The 18265-nt window shown below is 45.3% G+C and overlaps 1 protein-coding gene across 1 annotated transcript in view; it reads left to right on the top strand.

The window, feature by feature from the left end:
* Window positions 1-18265, top strand: part of CEP250 (centrosomal protein 250kDa) — a 42049-nt gene that overhangs the window by 8105 nt on the left and 15679 nt on the right. The window contains exons 3-21 of the mRNA XM_012728270.1: window positions 1080-1237; window positions 1462-1627; window positions 2387-2493; window positions 2757-3008; window positions 4436-4532; window positions 6076-6177; window positions 6640-6795; window positions 7269-7447; window positions 7765-7947; window positions 9109-9253; window positions 9983-10129; window positions 10747-10977; window positions 11728-11921; window positions 12145-12272; window positions 12466-12635; window positions 14580-14747; window positions 15126-15260; window positions 17375-17518; window positions 18126-18259. Coding sequence (XP_012583724.1) covers window positions 1080-1237; window positions 1462-1627; window positions 2387-2493; window positions 2757-3008; window positions 4436-4532; window positions 6076-6177; window positions 6640-6795; window positions 7269-7447; window positions 7765-7947; window positions 9109-9253; window positions 9983-10129; window positions 10747-10977; window positions 11728-11921; window positions 12145-12272; window positions 12466-12635; window positions 14580-14747; window positions 15126-15260; window positions 17375-17518; window positions 18126-18259 — 2996 coding nt within the window. The remainder of the gene's footprint in view (window positions 1-1079; window positions 1238-1461; window positions 1628-2386; window positions 2494-2756; window positions 3009-4435; window positions 4533-6075; window positions 6178-6639; window positions 6796-7268; window positions 7448-7764; window positions 7948-9108; window positions 9254-9982; window positions 10130-10746; window positions 10978-11727; window positions 11922-12144; window positions 12273-12465; window positions 12636-14579; window positions 14748-15125; window positions 15261-17374; window positions 17519-18125; window positions 18260-18265) is intronic.

The raw sequence follows: 18265 nt of genomic DNA, 5'->3' as shown, positions 1-18265 counted from the left end.
AAAAATAATTCTTTTGTTGACTGAGGGAGCCTAGGTATTACAAGGTCATATTTGGAAGAAATACCTCTTTCTTTAGCCCCTGAACTTCATCACACAAATAACCTTCCTCAGACCTAGCTATTCCTGGCCTTCAGACTTGAACCGTCTGCTCTCTAAAGGAAGAAATGCAGCTTCAAGAGACTTAATCAGATTGGAAGGGATGCAGAATTAGAGGGAGGAAATATATTTTTCCTCTAGAAGGTGTCAGTGTTTGGCTTAGAGAGATGCAGACCTAAAGAGTGTGTTTGTGGCAGAGGGAATTCTTTATTCTGTGGGTTGGTGGAACTAGTCCTTTTGCCTTTATTCCAGCTCCCTCTGGTACCTTCTCACATTCCCCTCAGATAAGCTCTCTGGGAGGAAAGAAAGAATCAAAAATTATTAAGTACCGGCCTTTGTAGGCAGTCATCATTAGGCATTGTCACATAATCATGTCACTTAACATGCAAAGTGACTTTCTGAGGGGAGTGATAATCATTTTCACTTTGTAACTGAAGACTGTGGCTCAGAGAAGTTAAATAACTTCCTAAGGTCCAAAAATGAGTGTAGGGCCTCCCTGGTGACCTCCCTGGTGGTAAACTATGCAGCCACTGCAGCATGAGTTTGATCCCCCAGCCAAGGAGGTAACCCACACAGTGTGGCAGACCTTACCTGTCTGACCCAGTGGTGCCCTCAGCAGTATATTTCAGTCAACCTGCCTGTTCTGCTTTTCACTCTCTCTCTGGTGAATCCTCTCACCACCACCTTCCCCTTCCTCTGGCCTACACCCCACACCTCTAGCCTACACCCCAGTTTTGTATGCATAAATAAGTAAATCTTTTTTAAAAAATGAGTATAGTTGAAATCAAGGCCTTTGATGAAAGATACAGCTATGCTCCTTAAGTTGAAAGTTCTTTCCATTACCAAATACCATCATTCAGGAAAGGTCACTGGTTCACTTTTGAAGAGAGGATTATAGTGGATTTGTTTTCAGGAAGGAGAGACTGAGAAGAGTTAACCTACTGTTAACAAAGGGGAGAAAGAATAAAACCAAAGTGTGCTGCTATAGAAAGGGGTGTCAGGGAATGAGGCCAAATGATCCGCTTGTTGGAGGTAACACTTATCTCTATCTGACTAAGGGACCAATCCCTCAGAGGTGGGAAGGTGTGGAGGAGCCAAACCTGGAACAGCTGTTAATACGATTGGAAGAGGAGCAGCAGAGGTGATGGACCGTAAATTCACTGGCCTGGGTGATAGATCCGTGGGTGGAGGAGGCTGATGGGGACCTCTGTCCTGGGGACTCACATGGATTAGAACCATGGACTTCAGTCCTAGAGTCCAGTTCCCAACAATGGAAAATTCCAGTGGTTGTCATTCTCCTCCGTGATGTCCAAATACTGGACCAGACCTTGATTTTGTACCTGCTCCTACCCATTCTCAGTGCAGGTGTGAAAGTCTAGCAGAGATGAACACCCAGCTCCGGCTACATGTGGAAAACGCTGGTGTAGTGAATAAAGCCCTGCGGGAAGATGTGGAAAAATTAACAGTGGACTGGAGTCGGGCCCGGGATGAGCTAATGAGGAAGGAGAGCCAGTGGCAGATGGAGCAGGAGGTAGGAGGGACAGGGCCCGGACTACCAGAGAAGGCAGTGCTCTCTGGGCGCTGGGCTGAGCAGTGGTGGATGGAGTTAATTTCAAGGCTTGGGTAGAAACAGAGTTGTCTTTGTTAAAGTCTCTGACCCTCCTTACTTGCTCATTCTGGTAGCATTGCCCTGCTAGAACCTTAAGGTTAGTTCTGCCCTTACCTGCTTAGTCGTGGTTTTGCTGGCAGGTGCATGACACATAAAACAACTCTGTTCCTGCCTAAGTGGTTAGCTTAGGTGTTACTTGATGCTGGTAACTCATCTGGAGAGCTGCATATCTAGATGTAAAAGAGGCAGCTATTGAAATTGAATGAGGAAGACAGACCAGCTATGGATCCTGGGGAACTTTCAGATCCCAGAGGAAACTAATGTTTCCTGGGCCCTCACTCTGTGTCAGGTATTATTCTACATAATTTACATATGTTATGTCATTTAATCCTCATTGTAAATCTGTAGTAATAATGGTAATAGCTTGAACAGCTATTTGTCTTGTTCTATCTAGCTCAGAGGAAGCCCTTCCTTATTCCATACCAGACCTTTGACCTCTTGAATCCCACTGCTCACTTTATGAAACTCTTCAGCATAATCTGAACATAGACAACTGTTTCTAAACTATCTCCTGGAAGTCCCTCCCTCTCACCCCCAAGTAGACAAGAGAATTCCTAGACTTCTGTCTTGGTAAAAGGTAATCCCCTGCCCTTGGTATGACCTGGGTTTCTAAACACACAGTTCTTCAAGGGCTACCTGAAAGGGGAGCATGGTCGCCTTCTCAGTCTATGGAGGGAGGTAGTAACCTTCCGACGGCACTTCCTGGAAATGAAATCAGCCACTGACAGGTTAGTGTGGGGAGAAGAAGGGAGGAGGCTTATCCCTACCACTCTGGACTTATGACAGTGGGCTGCTGGAGAAGAGGGGATCAGGAAAAGGGAGTCAGTTTGGGGATACTCGGGATGAGGTAGAAGAGGTGGTGGGGAGGAATGGCATAGGATTGGAGTCAGATGATTTCTCCCAGACCTGCTCCTCAGGCTTCACTGCACTGATCTCCATTCTCCCATCCCTGGTCCCTACTGGAGTTTGCTCTTTCTTTGCTTGTACGCAGAGATCTGTCGGAGCTAAAGGCTGAGCATGTGAAGCTTTCAGGGTCTCTGTTAACCTGTTGTCTGCGCTTGACTGTGGGAGCACAGTCTCGGGATTCTGATGGATCCTGGAGACTGGATAGAAGTGAGCCAGCCCAGCTGCAGCTGCTAGTAGCCAAGACCCAGAAGCTGGAGCAGGAAGCCCATGAGAGGAGCCAGGAGTTACTACAGCTGAAGAGTAAAGGGGAATTGGAGAAGGCTGAACTTCAGGATCGGTGAGATGGACTGGGTTCCATGGAAGGGCTCACTGAGGAAAGTTTGATTCCTTTAGAAACTTAGAAATTGGGGGTAAGAAGGTGTGAAGAGCCTTCCCATCAGGAGAGGGAAGGAGAAGTGCCAGATCCTTTTGATTTCTGGTTTGAAACCCACATCCGCAGTTGGGGCATGTCACTGCTCGACCCTCAGACTGTCCTGCATTTCAGTTTTTCTCCTCAGTTTTTTCTCCCTCTGTCTGTGTTATCCTTTAAGACATAGTTTGAACGTCACCTCTTTTGAAGCTTTCTTTGATCTCAACGGCCTTTGAAGTTACTATGTCCCAGTAGCCTTTTAACCTGCCTGTTAGTATTGATTGCATTGATTTAGTTCCCTTTTTTCCTAGTTATAATCTTATTTTATGGATTATACTAAAATAGATTTTTTTAAATCATGATATGAAGGGCAGGGACATAATGTTTTTTGAATCAGAGGGGAAAGCGCAGGTTATATTGTACTTGTTAACCGGGGTTGTGTCACCACCTATTGGTGATGTGTGCAAATTACAGTTTGTTTTTTGGTTGTGGAGGCGCTGGGGAGCTTGGGACAAAGACCATGTCTTACTAAGTTTTTTGTCTCTAGTACTTTGCACTTACCTGCCATATAGTAGACACTCAATGAATGTTGAATGATACAATAATTAAGTGAATTACTTTATAGTGAGTTAAGTCTTAGAGATGGTACATAATAAAATCATTAACACACTTGAAAAAAAATTTAACTCCTCGATGACATTCATTCAAGAAATACTTATTTAGCCTCCCATATAATACCAGTTTCTGAGCCCCAGGTCATAATGGTTTTTTTTGTTCTTTAATTACATTTTTTAATTACTTTTTTTTTTCCTTATATCGTTGTAGTCCCCATAGTTCTCCCATCACCATATCACTCCAGGTCATAGTATTAAGTGACCAAGATGTATGCTCACTTCCCAGAACTTTGTGGTTAATATCAGAAAAGTTGGCCATAATCTCCCCAAAATTGCCTTTTCCCTTATCAGAGTAAGAACCTTTGGTTGGGGTTCCTTGGGACTATCCCATGTAGCAATTCTGATGTTTTTATTGACTTCAGGGAGCTTGACCTCAAGATCAAGCGTGGCCTGGAAGGGCCTAGGCCAGGGCTGCCCTTCAGCTCTCGGGCCCCCAAACCAGTGTTCCAGCTTTGTGATGTGGTAAATCCCTGCATGTGTCTGAGTGGCTTTTGGCATCCCCCTTCAGTTCAAGGCTAGAGTGTCATGTGTTGTTCAGGGAATGCAGAGGGGCTGGGGGCACCCAAGGGACTTTGGGGAGGCTGCAGTAGGAGTGACTGTGTTGGGGCTGGGGTGTGTGGCCTGTGACTCTGTCCACATCACTGGGCTGCCCAGATGACAGTGCTGTGCTCTTCTCCTCAGGGTGACTGAGCTCTCTGCTCTGCTGACCCGATCTCAGAAGCAAAGTGAAGATTATGAAAAGATGGTAAAAGCCCTGAAGGAAACCATGGAGATGCTGGTACATGGTCCTTTGTTCTAGAAAGGACTTAAGAATGGGTTTTGTGGATTCCTTGTCCTTTAGGGCTAGATAGTACAGGACCCCAGCAAATTATTACTTGGTGAAATCCCCTAAAAATAAAAAATAAAACCTGGCTAAATCTGAAAATTAACTATTGCCCTCACTTATTCAGCAGGTATTAACTACTATCCCGACTTTATTCCTGGGGAAACTACAATGGCACATGCATGCAGTGTGTCCTTATCAAAGTGCGACACACATTCAGGGCACTCTGGCCAAATAAGGAAGGGCATGTGTGCAGACATCCAAAAACTAGTGATATGGAAAACAACAAAGGAGGATGGCAAGGAAGAAAGTACCTAAGGAAGACATGTTGGCTGCCTTCAGCTGAAGGACTGATACTGGGGAAAAGAGAGTTAACTTGTCTTAGGTTTTCCAGGTGGGCAAAACAAAGAGTGACTAGAAGCTCCAGGGTGGTAAAGCTGGCTAACACGTAGCACTGTGAAGTGATGAACGGCTTCTCACTTGTGAAGGAGTAAGGTGTCCTTGGCTTAACACCTACCAGGGGGGTTACCAAAGGGATTCTCTAAGGTTGGGCATTAAAACCTCTAATTTGGTTCCACATTCCCTTTCATCTCTAGGAAGCTGAGATGTCTGACTTTACTCAGATGGTGAACTGCTATGCATATGTGTACCACTTACCTTCTTATTCAAGCTGAGGTCAGGTGGAAGTGAACTTGTTTATGCCTTCTTGGTTCCTTTTGGCCAAGAATCTGCAAACCCAGATATCCACAGGGTTCAGATATAATATAAACAAGTGTGTGTTGTCAGAATTCTGATTTTCCTTTGCTGTCATATTTAGTGCTCAGTAGTGGTGGACACTTGATTTCTATATTTAGAAACAATGACTAGTAGAGGCTGTGGGACCCTGAGGAACATGTGTTTCACCTGAAAGAAACATCTACTGTTCAACCTCAGTAAACTAACATGTAGGAATGGGGCTGGGTATCACTCATGTTAATTTTTTGAAGAAGCAGAAGTGCAGATTTTTATAGAAAAACTCTGAACTTACATATGTTGGTTCATATTTTGTACAGGCCAAAACAAAACATAGACGTAGGTCTATGTCTTCAAACCTTTACTAAATCTAAATGATAGCACAGAAAAGAGAAAATTGAGTTTTTTAATTTAAGCCTCTAAACAAGCCTGGGGAGTAGTTGCTGATAGTTTTTCATGTTTTTAAAAGGAAGAAGTGCAAAGAAGTAGTTGTCTAAGGTTACCAAGCTCATAAGTGATAGAGCAATAACTCTATCCCAGGCTGTCTAATTCAGAGCTCTGAATCACTTAATCTGAGCCCTTAATCACCACATCACATTGTCTTCAGATTCCAGGGATGATGTTAGTAATATCCAATTGTGACCAGGGAAAAAGTAGGACTGACAGAATAAACAAAAATGACTCTGGTTAACCCAGTTTGGGGACTGGAATTTTAAATTCTCTTTTGAGACTCCGGTTCAAAGATTCTGTTTTATTCCCTATTCAGGAATCAAATCATGCAGAATTAATGGAACATGAGGCATCTCTTAGTAGGAATGCACAGGAGGAGAAGCTGTCTTTACAGCAGGTGATCAAGGATATTACCCAGGTACGGGTAAGCCTCCTGCTTGTGAGAACCAGTTTGTGCCTCCATGCCTTGTCACTTCTACCAGAACTTCCACTCTCTGTGGTGGTTGGGCTTAAGGTCTTATGGAATGAGTTCTCTTGAATGTATCTGAAAGCTGAAATCCCAAGGGTATGCATTCACGGGCTAGCACTGCCTGCAGGAACAGGCCTTCTTTCTTATTACCAGTTCTCAGGCCAGTGACTGGATTCTGATCTTCATTACCTCCATTGCTTCTTCTTTCTTCATTTATTATTGCTCAGGGAGTGATCTGCCTTTGTTGCTAGTCCTAGGTGTGCATGGCTAGAGATTACTTACTCTCAGATACCCTCCTCCTAACCCCCAGGGAGAGGCTTGAGAAGGATAGTGTCAGATGTGTCCAGGTTGTGGTATAAGTCTCCTGTATGAACTCTAAGAGGATAGTGACTCTGCTGTGCTGGCCTGCAGGTCATGGTGGAAGAAGGGGACAGTATAGCCCAAGACTCTGGGCATGAGAACTTGGAATTGGACTCCAGTGACTTCTCCCAGTTTAATTCCCAGGAGCCAGACAAGGCTCTTGATCTGGTGCGTTCAGTGCTGACTCGGAGACGCCAGGCTGTGCAGGTGAGGACCCTAGCACTTCTCTTCAGTAACAAGTGCTGAAGGTGGTGTCTAAACTGATTTGTACCAGGGGACCCGCTTAGGGCTGCCCATTTCACTATGTTGCCCAGTCAAAGAGTATTTTATTTTAAACTATCCATTTAACTATCACTGTGTCTGCCCAGTTGTCCTTGTGGGTGACAGCACATGCTCTATCCTGGTAGAATACTTTACAATATGCTTTACAATCATTAGCACCTAGAGCCCTGGGAAAATATGGTTGAGTGTTCCCCAATTCTGAGGGTTCCAGATATACTGGCCTTCCCCTTATGCCCCTGTACTAGTCACCACAGAAGCCCTCATCTCTGAGTCTCTGTCTTCTCTACTGGTCACTGTTCTCAGTTTGCCCTTTGAGGCACCAGCCCCCAGCCCTACATTCAGGATTCTGACATTCCTCCTTAGCCCCCCTGCTCATTTCTGTTGCTCTCCCTCCACAGGACCTAAGGCAGCAGCTCGCAGGCTGTCAGGAAGCCATGAGCTTCTTGCAGCAGCAGCATAACCAGTGGGAAGAAGAGGGTGAGGCCTTGCGAGAGCGGCTACAGAAGCTCACTGGGGAGAGGGACACTCTGGCAGGGCAGACTGTGGACCTCCAGGGAGAGGTGGACTCTCTCAGCAAGTGAGCAGGGGTAGTTCACCCCATCCCTCCTCTCCAGCTCAGTTCTCATCCAGCCATTGATAAATGGCCCTCCCATCATGTTTCTGATGTTTGACTTCGCTTATCCTAAGACCCAGAGCTGCTGAGGGCTGCCTTGCTTTGTGTTCTGTTTGTTTCTGCTAACTCAGTTTTGGGACTTTGTGATGATAAAGAATGGCTTCTTGCTTAAAAGGGAAGATGAAATCATTAAAAGAAACTTCTCTCCTTTGGCCTTGGGATGTCTGCTGCAGGAAAGATTTTAGTTTCAAGATCTCTGCTCACCTCTGCTCTCCTGCCAGGGAACGAGAACTCCTACAGAAGACCAGGGAAGAGCTGAAGCAGCAGCTGGAGGTGCTAGAGCAGGAGGCATGGCGACTTCGAAGGACGAATATGGAACTACAGCTTCAGGGGGACTGTGCTCAGGGGGAGAAGGAAGAGCAGCAGGAGGAGCTGCATCTGGCTGTCCGAGAAAGGGAACGCCTGTAAGTGTGACCAGTCCTCTTCCTGCTGGTCTTCCTTTTAGTCCCACATCCTCCTCTACCCAGTCCCCTCTCTTAGATGAGTAAACTGAAGCCTGGCACACAGTGGATTCATTAGCTTACTGCTCCTGAGTTTGCAGACAGATGAATACAGAGAGTTCATCCAGAGCACTCAAGGGATGAGGCACTGTGGGGGATACCGTAATAAGACCCAGGCCTTGTTCAAGGAGCTTGCAATGTAATGTGAAAACAGACAAGTAAACCACTAAATATGGATCAGATCAGATGACTTTTGAGCTAAATACAACATCAAGCTAGGTCCTCTGGGAGCACCTGCTACTCCTCTCAGCAGTGTATTTCAGCCACTCTGCCTGTTCTACTCCCCGCGCTGTGTCTGTGAATCCTCTTACTGCCTCCCACCCTGCACTTCTGACTTGTACCCCAGTTTTTGTATAAATAAATCTTTTTAAAAAATTTAACTTCTTTGACTCAATAATATGTTGATCAATATTTATATGATTCAGAAATGAAAACAATTTTTTAATGCCATATCATCTCTGGCTTTTTTTTTTTTTGTAGAAGAACTAGGGTGTAGAACAGGTGTGGAAAGTGAGAGGATTCACCAGAGACAGAGTGGGAAGCAGAACAGGCAGATCTACTGAAATACAGTGCTAAGGGGAGCAGCAGGGGACCTAGAAGAGGTCTGCTGCGCTCTGTGGGTCAGCTCTCTGGCCTGGAATGGAACTCAGGCCACAGTAGTGATAGTGCTGCAACTAAACCCTTAGGCCACCAGAGAGGCACCCCAAATTAAAACTATTTGAAAAGATACAGGCAAGTCTCATTCCCTCCTCTGTTTCATCCATCTCATTTTCTTTCTTTCTATAGATAACCATTTAAATTTGTTTGATTTCTTGTTTATTTTTCCTTCGCTACTGTATGTAATGATAAGTATATATTACTTCCTGCCCCCCAATTTTTTGCATAAAAGGTAGTACTCTATATATACTATTCTATACCTTACCTTTTTTCCTGTTTGGGGGATCTTTCCATATCAATTTTTAGAGACTTTGTCATTATTTTACATAAGATAATTATGTCCTTGCTCCCTTTGGGGTGTGGTCACTCCCTGAGACTTCCTCCAGCCCTCTTTCCTTACCATCTTAGTCAAGAGACGGTGGCAGGCCTGGAAGCCAAGCAGTCAGAATCACTGGGTGAACTGATCACTCTTCGGGAGGCCCTGGAGTCAAGTCGCCTGGAGAGGGAGCTGTTGAGGCAAGAACAAACAGAAGTGACTGCAGCGCTGGCCAGGGTGCGTGGGCCACTCCTGGGGGCCAGGGGTTGTTTTCAGGAAAAGGCATGCAGCCTGCCCCATTCTTTATCCTGTAAGCCATGACTCACCATGTCTTTTGCTGGTTTCTGCCTCTAGATTCTGTCCCTCCCAATATACCCTCAATATTGGGACTAGAATGTTTTTCTGAAGTATAAACCTAGTTATGTCAGTCTCTTCCTTAAAGCCATTCAGTGACTTCTCATCTTCTTGGTATCACATTTAAGTCACTTACACTCCACCCCAAACTGTTTCTGGCCTCCTTTGGACTCCAAATCCCTATCCTCACCCTTCATATAGCTTCCTCCTGCCTCTCAGCAGCACCTGTGTTTTCAGGTGTATCATGGTCTCCCGTGACTCTAACACCAGGCAAATATTCTTCCTTTGCCTGGATTGCTTCTTTCCTCTCTCTAACTGCAAACTGTTCCTCATCTCTCAACTCTTGCACCAAGCATTTTTGGTTCTCCCAGACTGAATACCTTCTTTGAGTCCCAGGGTACTCTGTGTTTACACTATCTATGGTGTGTATTCTGTGTACTCCGCTCTCTCTCCCCAGTGAGTGAATGAATGAAGGGAAATTACTTTAGAAGGAAAGGAGAGGTCAGTGTTGCCTGATCTCTGTACACAGAAAACAGAGGTGTTGGGATGTGAGCTGTTCACCGTTGCAAGAAAACTGGAAATAGGAAACCCTGGAGCTCTCTTTGTTTTCAGGCAGAGCAGTCAGTTGTGGAGCTGTCGAGTTCGGAACACAGCCTGAAGGCCGAAGTCGCTGATCTTCGGGCTGCCGCTATCAAGCTTAGTGCCTTAAATGAGGCTTTGGCCTTAGATAAAGTTGAGCTAAACCAGCAGCTTCTCCAGGTGAGCAAAGATCTCTCCAGTTCACTGAGTAGGACTAAACCCTGACTGAAGGCAAATCAGGAACAAAAGCTAGACGACCATGACAGGGAAGTCTTTAAAAGACAGATTAGCTCCCTAATGTAGTCCTGAAATGAGCAAAAGGAACATTTGTAGTGCAGAGGAAAGCAAAAACTATAAGGACTGGGCCTTGCTATTCAAAGTAGTCCCCACACCTAGGACAGAACCACTCTACGGCTTTAGGGTAAAATCACCAGGGCTAGGAAGGAAGCCCATATCCTTTGCAGGGAAGATTAGGTTTTTAATCCTGTCATGTGAGACAGTAGCAACCACCAGCAAAAGATCTTCTGGAGACTAAGTCTTAAAGAATCTTCTCCATAGGTTGTAAATTTAAAGTTTTTCCCCTTGTTCTATGTTCCATTATCTTGAGTGCTAGATTTTGCCCTTTTTTTCCTTTTATCTCTATCCCAGCATGACCTACCTAGTATATAGGCAACAGTAAGCATTCTTGTGTTCATATTTGGAGAACAAATTCAAGTCTTGTTCGGATTTCTGTCTCGGCACTTGATCTCAAAACTGTAACTCTCTGTCTTTGATGCCCTTCCCTTTTTGACCAGTAGTTAGAACAGCAGAATCAGTCTGTTTGCAGCAGAATGGAGGCAGCAGAACAGGCGAGAAATACCCTGCAGGCAGGTCTGGCTGAAACAGAGAGGGGTAGAGAAGCTCTGTGGGAGAGGAATACTCACCTGGAGACTCAGCTGCAGAAGGTGGAGGAGACCAGGACTGAGCTACAGGCAGATCTCAAGAGCAGCCAAGAAGAGAAGGAAAAAATGCAGGAGAAACTAAGTGAGGTAAGAAGATAAAACTCTGTAAAAATTAAAAACCTTCACCAGGTTTTATGAGGTCTTAAAAATAATGAATTTTAAATTAAAAAAAAAAAAGACACACGGAAATAATTTAGAAAGTGAAAAAGTCTTACTTCCTGGAAATTATCAGTATTATTAGTTTGGGGTTTTGAGTCCCAGTTTTTAAAGTGAATCTCTATAGGAATGTATCACTAAGTCTCAATTTTTCCATACTCCCCAATTTCTCCAATCCCTCCCTTGTATGTGTATGTTTTCTTAGTAATTCTTGCTTATTTTTACCCCCCACACTTTGTACTATTACTATCTGTTTACATGTTTCCACCATTAGTTGTTTTCATTTCTCCAGCTTTTAAGACAGTGTCTAACACAAGGCATGTTCTAAACTAGTGATGTAAGCCAAAGATCACCTTTCCCCCACCACACACTTCTCATTGCCATAATAGTTCTGTATCATCTCCCTTCTCAGAGTCCCTTCTCAAGGCACCCATCACTTTCTTCCTCGTATGATGTAAGACTAAAAGCTCCTTAAGACTGGTCTCTTGCAGCCCCCAGCACAGGACCTTGCTCATCGGAGAGATGCTTCCCCTCTAGGGGGGCCCGAGGGGGCTCATCAGGGAAACAGAAATGCCACTTGGTGTGAATGAGCCATGCTCAGGGCACACTTCTGAAGAAGCAAGGGCCCTCGCTGGTAGTAGCATCCCTGGAGCGCCCTGCTCTGCTCTGTCCTCCCCTAAGGCACGTCATCAGCAGGAGGCAGCGGCAGCTGAGCTGGAGCAGCTGCATCAGGAGGCAAAGCGACAGGAAGAGGCGAGTGCCCATGCAGTCCAGGAGAAGGAGGCGCTAGTCCGGGAGAAGGCAGCCCTAGAGGTGCGGCTGCAGGCTGTGGAGCGGGACCGACAGGCCCTCTTGGAACAACTGCTGGGGCTCAGGTAGGGCTCAGACTCACTCCTGCTGAGGGCAGAGAGAGCTTTGCAAGGCAAGGGGTAGTCAAGCTGAGTTCCCTGTCCTCGGTGTATAGGTTCTCAATAAGTTAAGAATTTGTGATTTCCCCCATAGCTTCTCCAGGCAACCAGTGCTTAGAACGTAACTCATCTTAAGGAAATGTAAGGGGCTTGATGAGTAAGAACTCTTTCTGATTCCTAAATCTGACAGCTCAGCCAAGGAACAACTAGAGAGCAGTCTCTTTGAAGCCCAACAACAGAATTCTCTGCTAGAGGTCACCAAGGGGCAGCTCGAGGTGCAAATTCAAACTGTAACTCAAGCCAAGGAAGTCATCCAAGGTAAGAACCCCAGTAAGATGGGGCACAATGTTTCATGGGGACACTGAAAGCCAGGAAGACTGGGGAGCTGCTAGAGGGCATTCTTTAGTCAGGCCCAGGGTCTCTAAGATGGGAGATGCGCATGAGACCTGGGGAGAAGGGGGCAAGGAGTAGGGCTGAGGCTCAGATCCAGATCCTATCCTGGACATCACAGGGGAAGTGAGGTGCCTGAGGCTGGAACTGGACACTGAACGGAGCCGGGCAGAACAGGAACGGGATACGGCTGCCAGAGAGTTGGCCCGGGCTGAGCAAGAGGTGCAGACTGCCCTGCAGCAGCAGCAGTCAGCCCACGAGGAAGAGGTGAACCAGCTCCAGCAGAGATGGGTAGGTGCTGGATGTGATTGGGGGTGGGACCTAGTTACTGGGAAATTCTTCCAAATCTGTTACCTGAAACAAGTGGCTTTAGATCTGCTTGAATCTCACCAACATCACAACCTCCAGACACATCACAGGTCACTTATGACCAGTGCGTGGAATATTCTGACCATTGTTTTAACCAGCAATGTTAGATTATTACTCCCTGGACATCACAGATTTAGCCCTTCTGATTGCCGTAATACAGTTCTAACTCATACTGAGCAAACAGAACTTTTTTTTAACACTCACTGCTATTAAAATTCATCTTTTCCTGGCTGGGGAGGGAACTCATCCTACAGTGGCTACCAGTAGCCTCAGAATGCTGAGACTTAACCCCTTGTGCCACCAGGGAGTGCTCACCTTTTCCATATTTTTACAGTCACTTTTTGAAGCCAAGTGTAAGATTTGATATTCAGAGCTATTATATTACTATAGTATTATAGGCTGCTACTTGTAGACCTCTTGACAGTCCAGTAGCTGAAATGTGATTTAGTCAGGCTAAGTTATATGAGCCTGACTAAGGATACAGTGGTGAGCAGACTAGTTGTAGTTCTTGTTGCAGTGCTTAAAATATGGTGGGGAAGGTGGGGTATTAAATAAGTGAATATGTAAATGACTATAAAAGTTCCAAGGAGAAAAAGAACTGGGTGATATAAGGAAGAATAACAAGGGGTCCCATTTCAGTTGTGTGGTTTGGGAAGGTCTGTCCCAGGAAGTGCTGGTTAGGCTGTGGGGGGCACGGAAGTGTGTTCCAGGGAGAAGAAAAGCCATGAAAGTGTGTGGTGTGCTCAAGCATAGCCTGAATGTACTAAGTAAGAGGGAAAGTGGCACACAGTGACACTGAGGTCATTGCGAGATGGGGGTGAAACACTAGAGGCCATTCAGTGAATGCATAACCACAAACTTGTAAAGATTGTGAAGGGAAGGGACAGGAAACTACTGATGTGGTGATGATGATAGCTCTTATATACTGAATGTTTTATTTGTGCTAAGAACTGCTAAACATGTCATACATAACTTATCTCCATCCTCAAAGCAACCTTAGGAAGACACTCATCATTCCCATTATTATAAATACGGAAATGGGCCCTCCCTGGTGGCAAAATGGATTAAAGCACAGTGCCATGAAGCTCTCCACAACCACTTCACTGCGAGTTCCATCCCCAGCCAGGGAGTTGACCCATATGGTGCAGGAGACCCCTCCTGTCTCACTCCTGCTCCCCTCAGCATTGGGTTCCAGTTGATCCGCCTGTTCTGCTACCCACTCTGTCTCTGGTGAACCCTCTCATTGCTCCTGAACCTCTGGTCTGCACCCCAGTTCTGTGTGCACATATAAATAAATCTTTAAAAAAAATAAATATGGAAATGTTTAGAAATTGTCTGTGTGGGATTATAGCTGGAACCCAGGCAGCCTATCTCCAGAACCGTTGCTGTCTTTCAAGCACCTAATCTGGGAATCATAGAAGACTCTGGTCACAAGCAGACTTTTGGGGGGACCACGCTGCCCCTCTCTAGTATTCTTGTTAATATAGGAGACATTCTAGCTGGGCCCACTTGGCTTTTTGGAACACTTAACTCTGCCCCTCCAAGTAGGGGTGAGTGGATGCTTCATTGTTCAACCATCAACCATGATGTGGTTGCTTTGAGATAACATATTTGTAGTTTATATTAGGAACAGTTTTTCTTTAGAATGTGCTTTCATAAGAATTGCATTATTTGATTTTTTAAATAAAATTCACTTAATTCTTATGAAGTTGATTGAAATAGTTAAGGCAAGGATTGTTAGCTTTCCTTTAGAGAGATACGAAGGTCACACAGCTACTGAACAGTGAGCTTCTTATTTTAAACCAGTTCTTCTCTGTTTTCTTCTCACCCACTCAGTTCTAATAGTGTTTTCCTTCATGTGACTAGGAGAAAGAGCGCTCCTGGCACAAGCAGGAACTGGATAAGGCTCTGGAGGAGCTGGAGAGGGAGAAAATGGAGCTGGAAATGAAACTGAGGGAGCAGCAGGAAGAAATTGAGGCCATCCGGAAGCAGAGGGAAGAAGAACGGGCCGAGGCCGAGGGTGCCCTTTGCCAGGTGGGAAGCAGAGAGAACAAGAACTGGTGTATCCTACCTCAGACACCTCCTTTTCCACTCCCAAGGGTGGTGCTGCAGGCGACTTCGGCTCCCCACCTTTCAACCACTGAACAAGGTGGCCCGCACCACTAGCTGCAGGGCTGCAGTATGTCCCACTTCCTGAGGGAGGGCCAACATTTACCACATCCTGTCAGCGTGCAAGCCAGTGGCAATCTACATACTTCCTGGTTCTGAATCAGTGGGTCCAGACCTGCCTTTGCCCTCAGCCCCCACTGTTTGCCAAATGAGACCTAGTACATCTGGAATGTGCTTGTAGCTTAGTGGGTGAGCATGGTAACCCCTGATCCAACAAGCCTTTGTGCCCCTGCCCCTGCACAGATGCAACTTGAAACAGAGAAGGAGAGAGTATCACTCCTGGAGACACTGCTGCGGACCCAGAAGGAGCTAGCAGATGCCGGCCAACAACTGGAACAGCTGAGGCAGGACATGAAGGTTCAGAAGTTAAAGGAGCAGGTATGGAGTGTGGACCTAGGCAGGGAAAGGGGGACTCAGCTTACTCATTCAACATGGGCCAGTCCTCTGGGACTTCTTTGCACCTGGCCCCATGCTAGGTGCTGATACATGACAACATGAAGGGGTGGCACAACAGTAACCCCAGCAGACATAGTCCTGCCCTCAAGGAATTTACATTCTACTGGCAGAGACAGTCAAGAGCAAGCAAACACTGAATAAATGAGAGAATTACCAGTTGTAATAAGCACTGTAAAGGAAATTTAAAGGGTGCTATAATTGAGAGTTATTCAAAGTCCACCTTAGACAAGGTGGTCAAGGAGAAACTCAATGAGTAAGAAATATTTGAGCTGAGACATAAAGGTTAAAAAGAGCCAGCCCCAGTGGGAATGCAAACTAGTACAACCACTATGGAAAACTGTTCGGAGGTTCCTCAAACTGCTTAACATGGAGCTTCCATACAACCCAGCAAACCCACTCCTAGGTATCTATCTACCCAAAAGACACAAAAACACTGATTCAAAAAGATACCTGCACCCCCATGTTTACTGCTGCTTTATTTACAATTGGAAAGACATGGAAGCAGCCCAAATCTCTAAAAGTAGATGATTGGATTAAAAATATGTGGTATATATATACACAATGGAATATTACTCGACGACCAAAAAAAATAAACACATGTTTTTTTCAGCAACATGGGTGGAGCTGGAAAAGATCATGCTTAGTGAGATAAGCCAGAAAGAAAAAGAAAAATACTAGATGGTTTCGCTCATAGCAGGAGTATAATGGACCAGGCAAGAAAATAATAATTACGAACAGCTATATACAGAGACATTTTATGGGGGTGGAGTGGGGAATGGGATCAAAAACAGTGGGGGGAGGGAAGTGTGCTGGACTATGGTGATGGCACATTGGTGACTTGGTGATGGGAAACCCATGGGGATTATAGTTGAGATGAAAAAAAATGTACAAAATGATGTAAAGATAAACTATTATTTTTTTTTAAAAGGCAGAACATTAAATCTAAAAGAGGAAGTACTAAAAATTTTAAATCTGATTACTTGCCTCAAGAAACTGAAACAAAAAGCAGTAAGATAAACCAAAAATAAAATACTAGAATTAAGAAAAAATAAAGAGCCAGCCCCATGGGACAGTAGGGATGAGCTCTGAAACCATCATGCTAGGTGAAAGTGTGGGTTCCCAGTTACAGGAAATTTCTAGCATAGGTGACTTTAGGACAGAAAGGAGATGAGTAGGGAGTAGGTGAGAGATGGGGAGTGATACAGGATGGAGCCTAGAAAGGATCCAGGGTTTGATTAGGGGTGATTAAAATGTTTTAACATTGATCAAAGTGATGGCTGCATGGCTCTGAATATTCTAATTGTACACTTTAAATGGATGAATTATATGGCATGTGATCTACATCTCAGTAAAGCTATTTTGAAGAAAAAAAAGAAGTCAGCCAGAGAAAAAAATCCAGGCAGAGGATAGTACTGTCAAAAATGTGCTGATATAGAAAAGGTTTTGGGGAGCTCAGAGACAGAAAGGAGGCAGCATGGCTCCAGTGTGATAAATCCAGGTGGCTCTTTTTCAGTGACCATAGGAACTTGGATTTTGTGAACCATGGAAAACTGTTGGATATTTTTCTTCTTTTTATATTTCCTTTATAAAAATTTTTTTAGTTTGGGGATTACATTTTGATTCTTCCATATGTGCACATCTTCAACTCACCCTTGGATGGTATTTTAAAAAGCAAAGTGGAACATAATTTACTATATGTGTATTTCGAAAAAACTAGCTATTGAGTGTGCGTGTGTGTGCGTGCGTGCGTGCGTGTGTGTGTGTGTGTGTGTGTGTGTGTGTGTGTGGCCTGATCAAGAAAGCCTCGGTGCAACAGGGCATTTTGAGAGGAAGGAGAGGGAGTGGGTGAGTTGAAATGCAAGGCATCATGGAAAAAACAGGGACTGCTGGGTCCTGCCTCAGCTTTTGGGTCCTGCCTCAGCTTTTGCCAACCCAACTAAAACAGTATTTGTGCAACATAGGTACCTACAGCAGAGTTCAAGACTAAGGCCCCAGCAGGAGCTTTCCTCTACTTGTTGCTGTCTTCTCCTTTGCAGGAGACCACAGGGACGCTGCAGACCCAGCTCCGGGATGCTCAGCGGGAGCTGGAGCAGACAGCCCAGCAGCACCGCCACCACCTTGCCACCCTCCAAAAAGAAGGCAGCAGCCTGCTGCAGGATAAGCTAGACCTGCAAAAACAGGTCCTTTCTTCTCTTTTCCAGCCCCACTGCCATTTTTCAGCTAGCCCTCCCAAGCCCTTCCACAGGTCAAGGGAAGCCCTGGCATGAGCTTGGGAGAGGCAGATTGAAGGATGCTCAAAGTCGAGCATGAGCCTCTCAGAGGCCTGGGATAGTGGTCTCTGTGCAGTGACCACAAAATTATACTTTCTGCAGCAGCCCCAGTATCAATTGTTCTTCCCCTTCTCTCCCTCAAGTCAATATTTTCATATACCGGGTTGCTTTTCCTATTTTGACTGCTTTTCCTTCTCAGAATCTTTTAACAGATGATGTTCAGATTGTATCTTTAAAATTTACAGCTAGTATACACTTACTCATCATTTTGCTTTTGGGTGCTGTTATATTCAGCCAAGATTTCAGTTATGCCTGCCTTTTTTCAGCATATGTGAGGCTAGAGAGACAGGTGACTAGGCTGAATGGTATTGGGGCAAGGGGAAATTAAGAATAGTATCTGAGGGTTGTTGGGACCTCCAAAGCACTGGAAATGGACCCGTGACTTGTTGGAAACCTTGAAAGCCCCAGATGAGAAACATCTTCCCCTGTCTTGGTCCTCATGCCCTTTATTTTCCAGGTGGAGGACTTGAGGTCTCAGCTGGTTTCCAAGGATGACTCCCAGAGGCTGGTGGAGCAGGAGGTTCAGGAGAAGCTGAGAGAGGCCCAAGAGTGCAGCCGAATTCAGAAGGAGCTAGAGAGAGAGAAAGCCAGGTATGC

Source organism: Condylura cristata, unplaced genomic scaffold (genome assembly GCF_000260355.1).
Source record: "Condylura cristata isolate star-nosed mole 26May11 unplaced genomic scaffold, ConCri1.0 scaffold00022, whole genome shotgun sequence".
NCBI lineage: Eukaryota > Metazoa > Chordata > Mammalia > Eulipotyphla > Talpidae > Condylura > Condylura cristata.
Note: the sequence above shows the minus strand (reverse complement) of the source record. Positions and strands in the feature narration are given on the sequence as shown.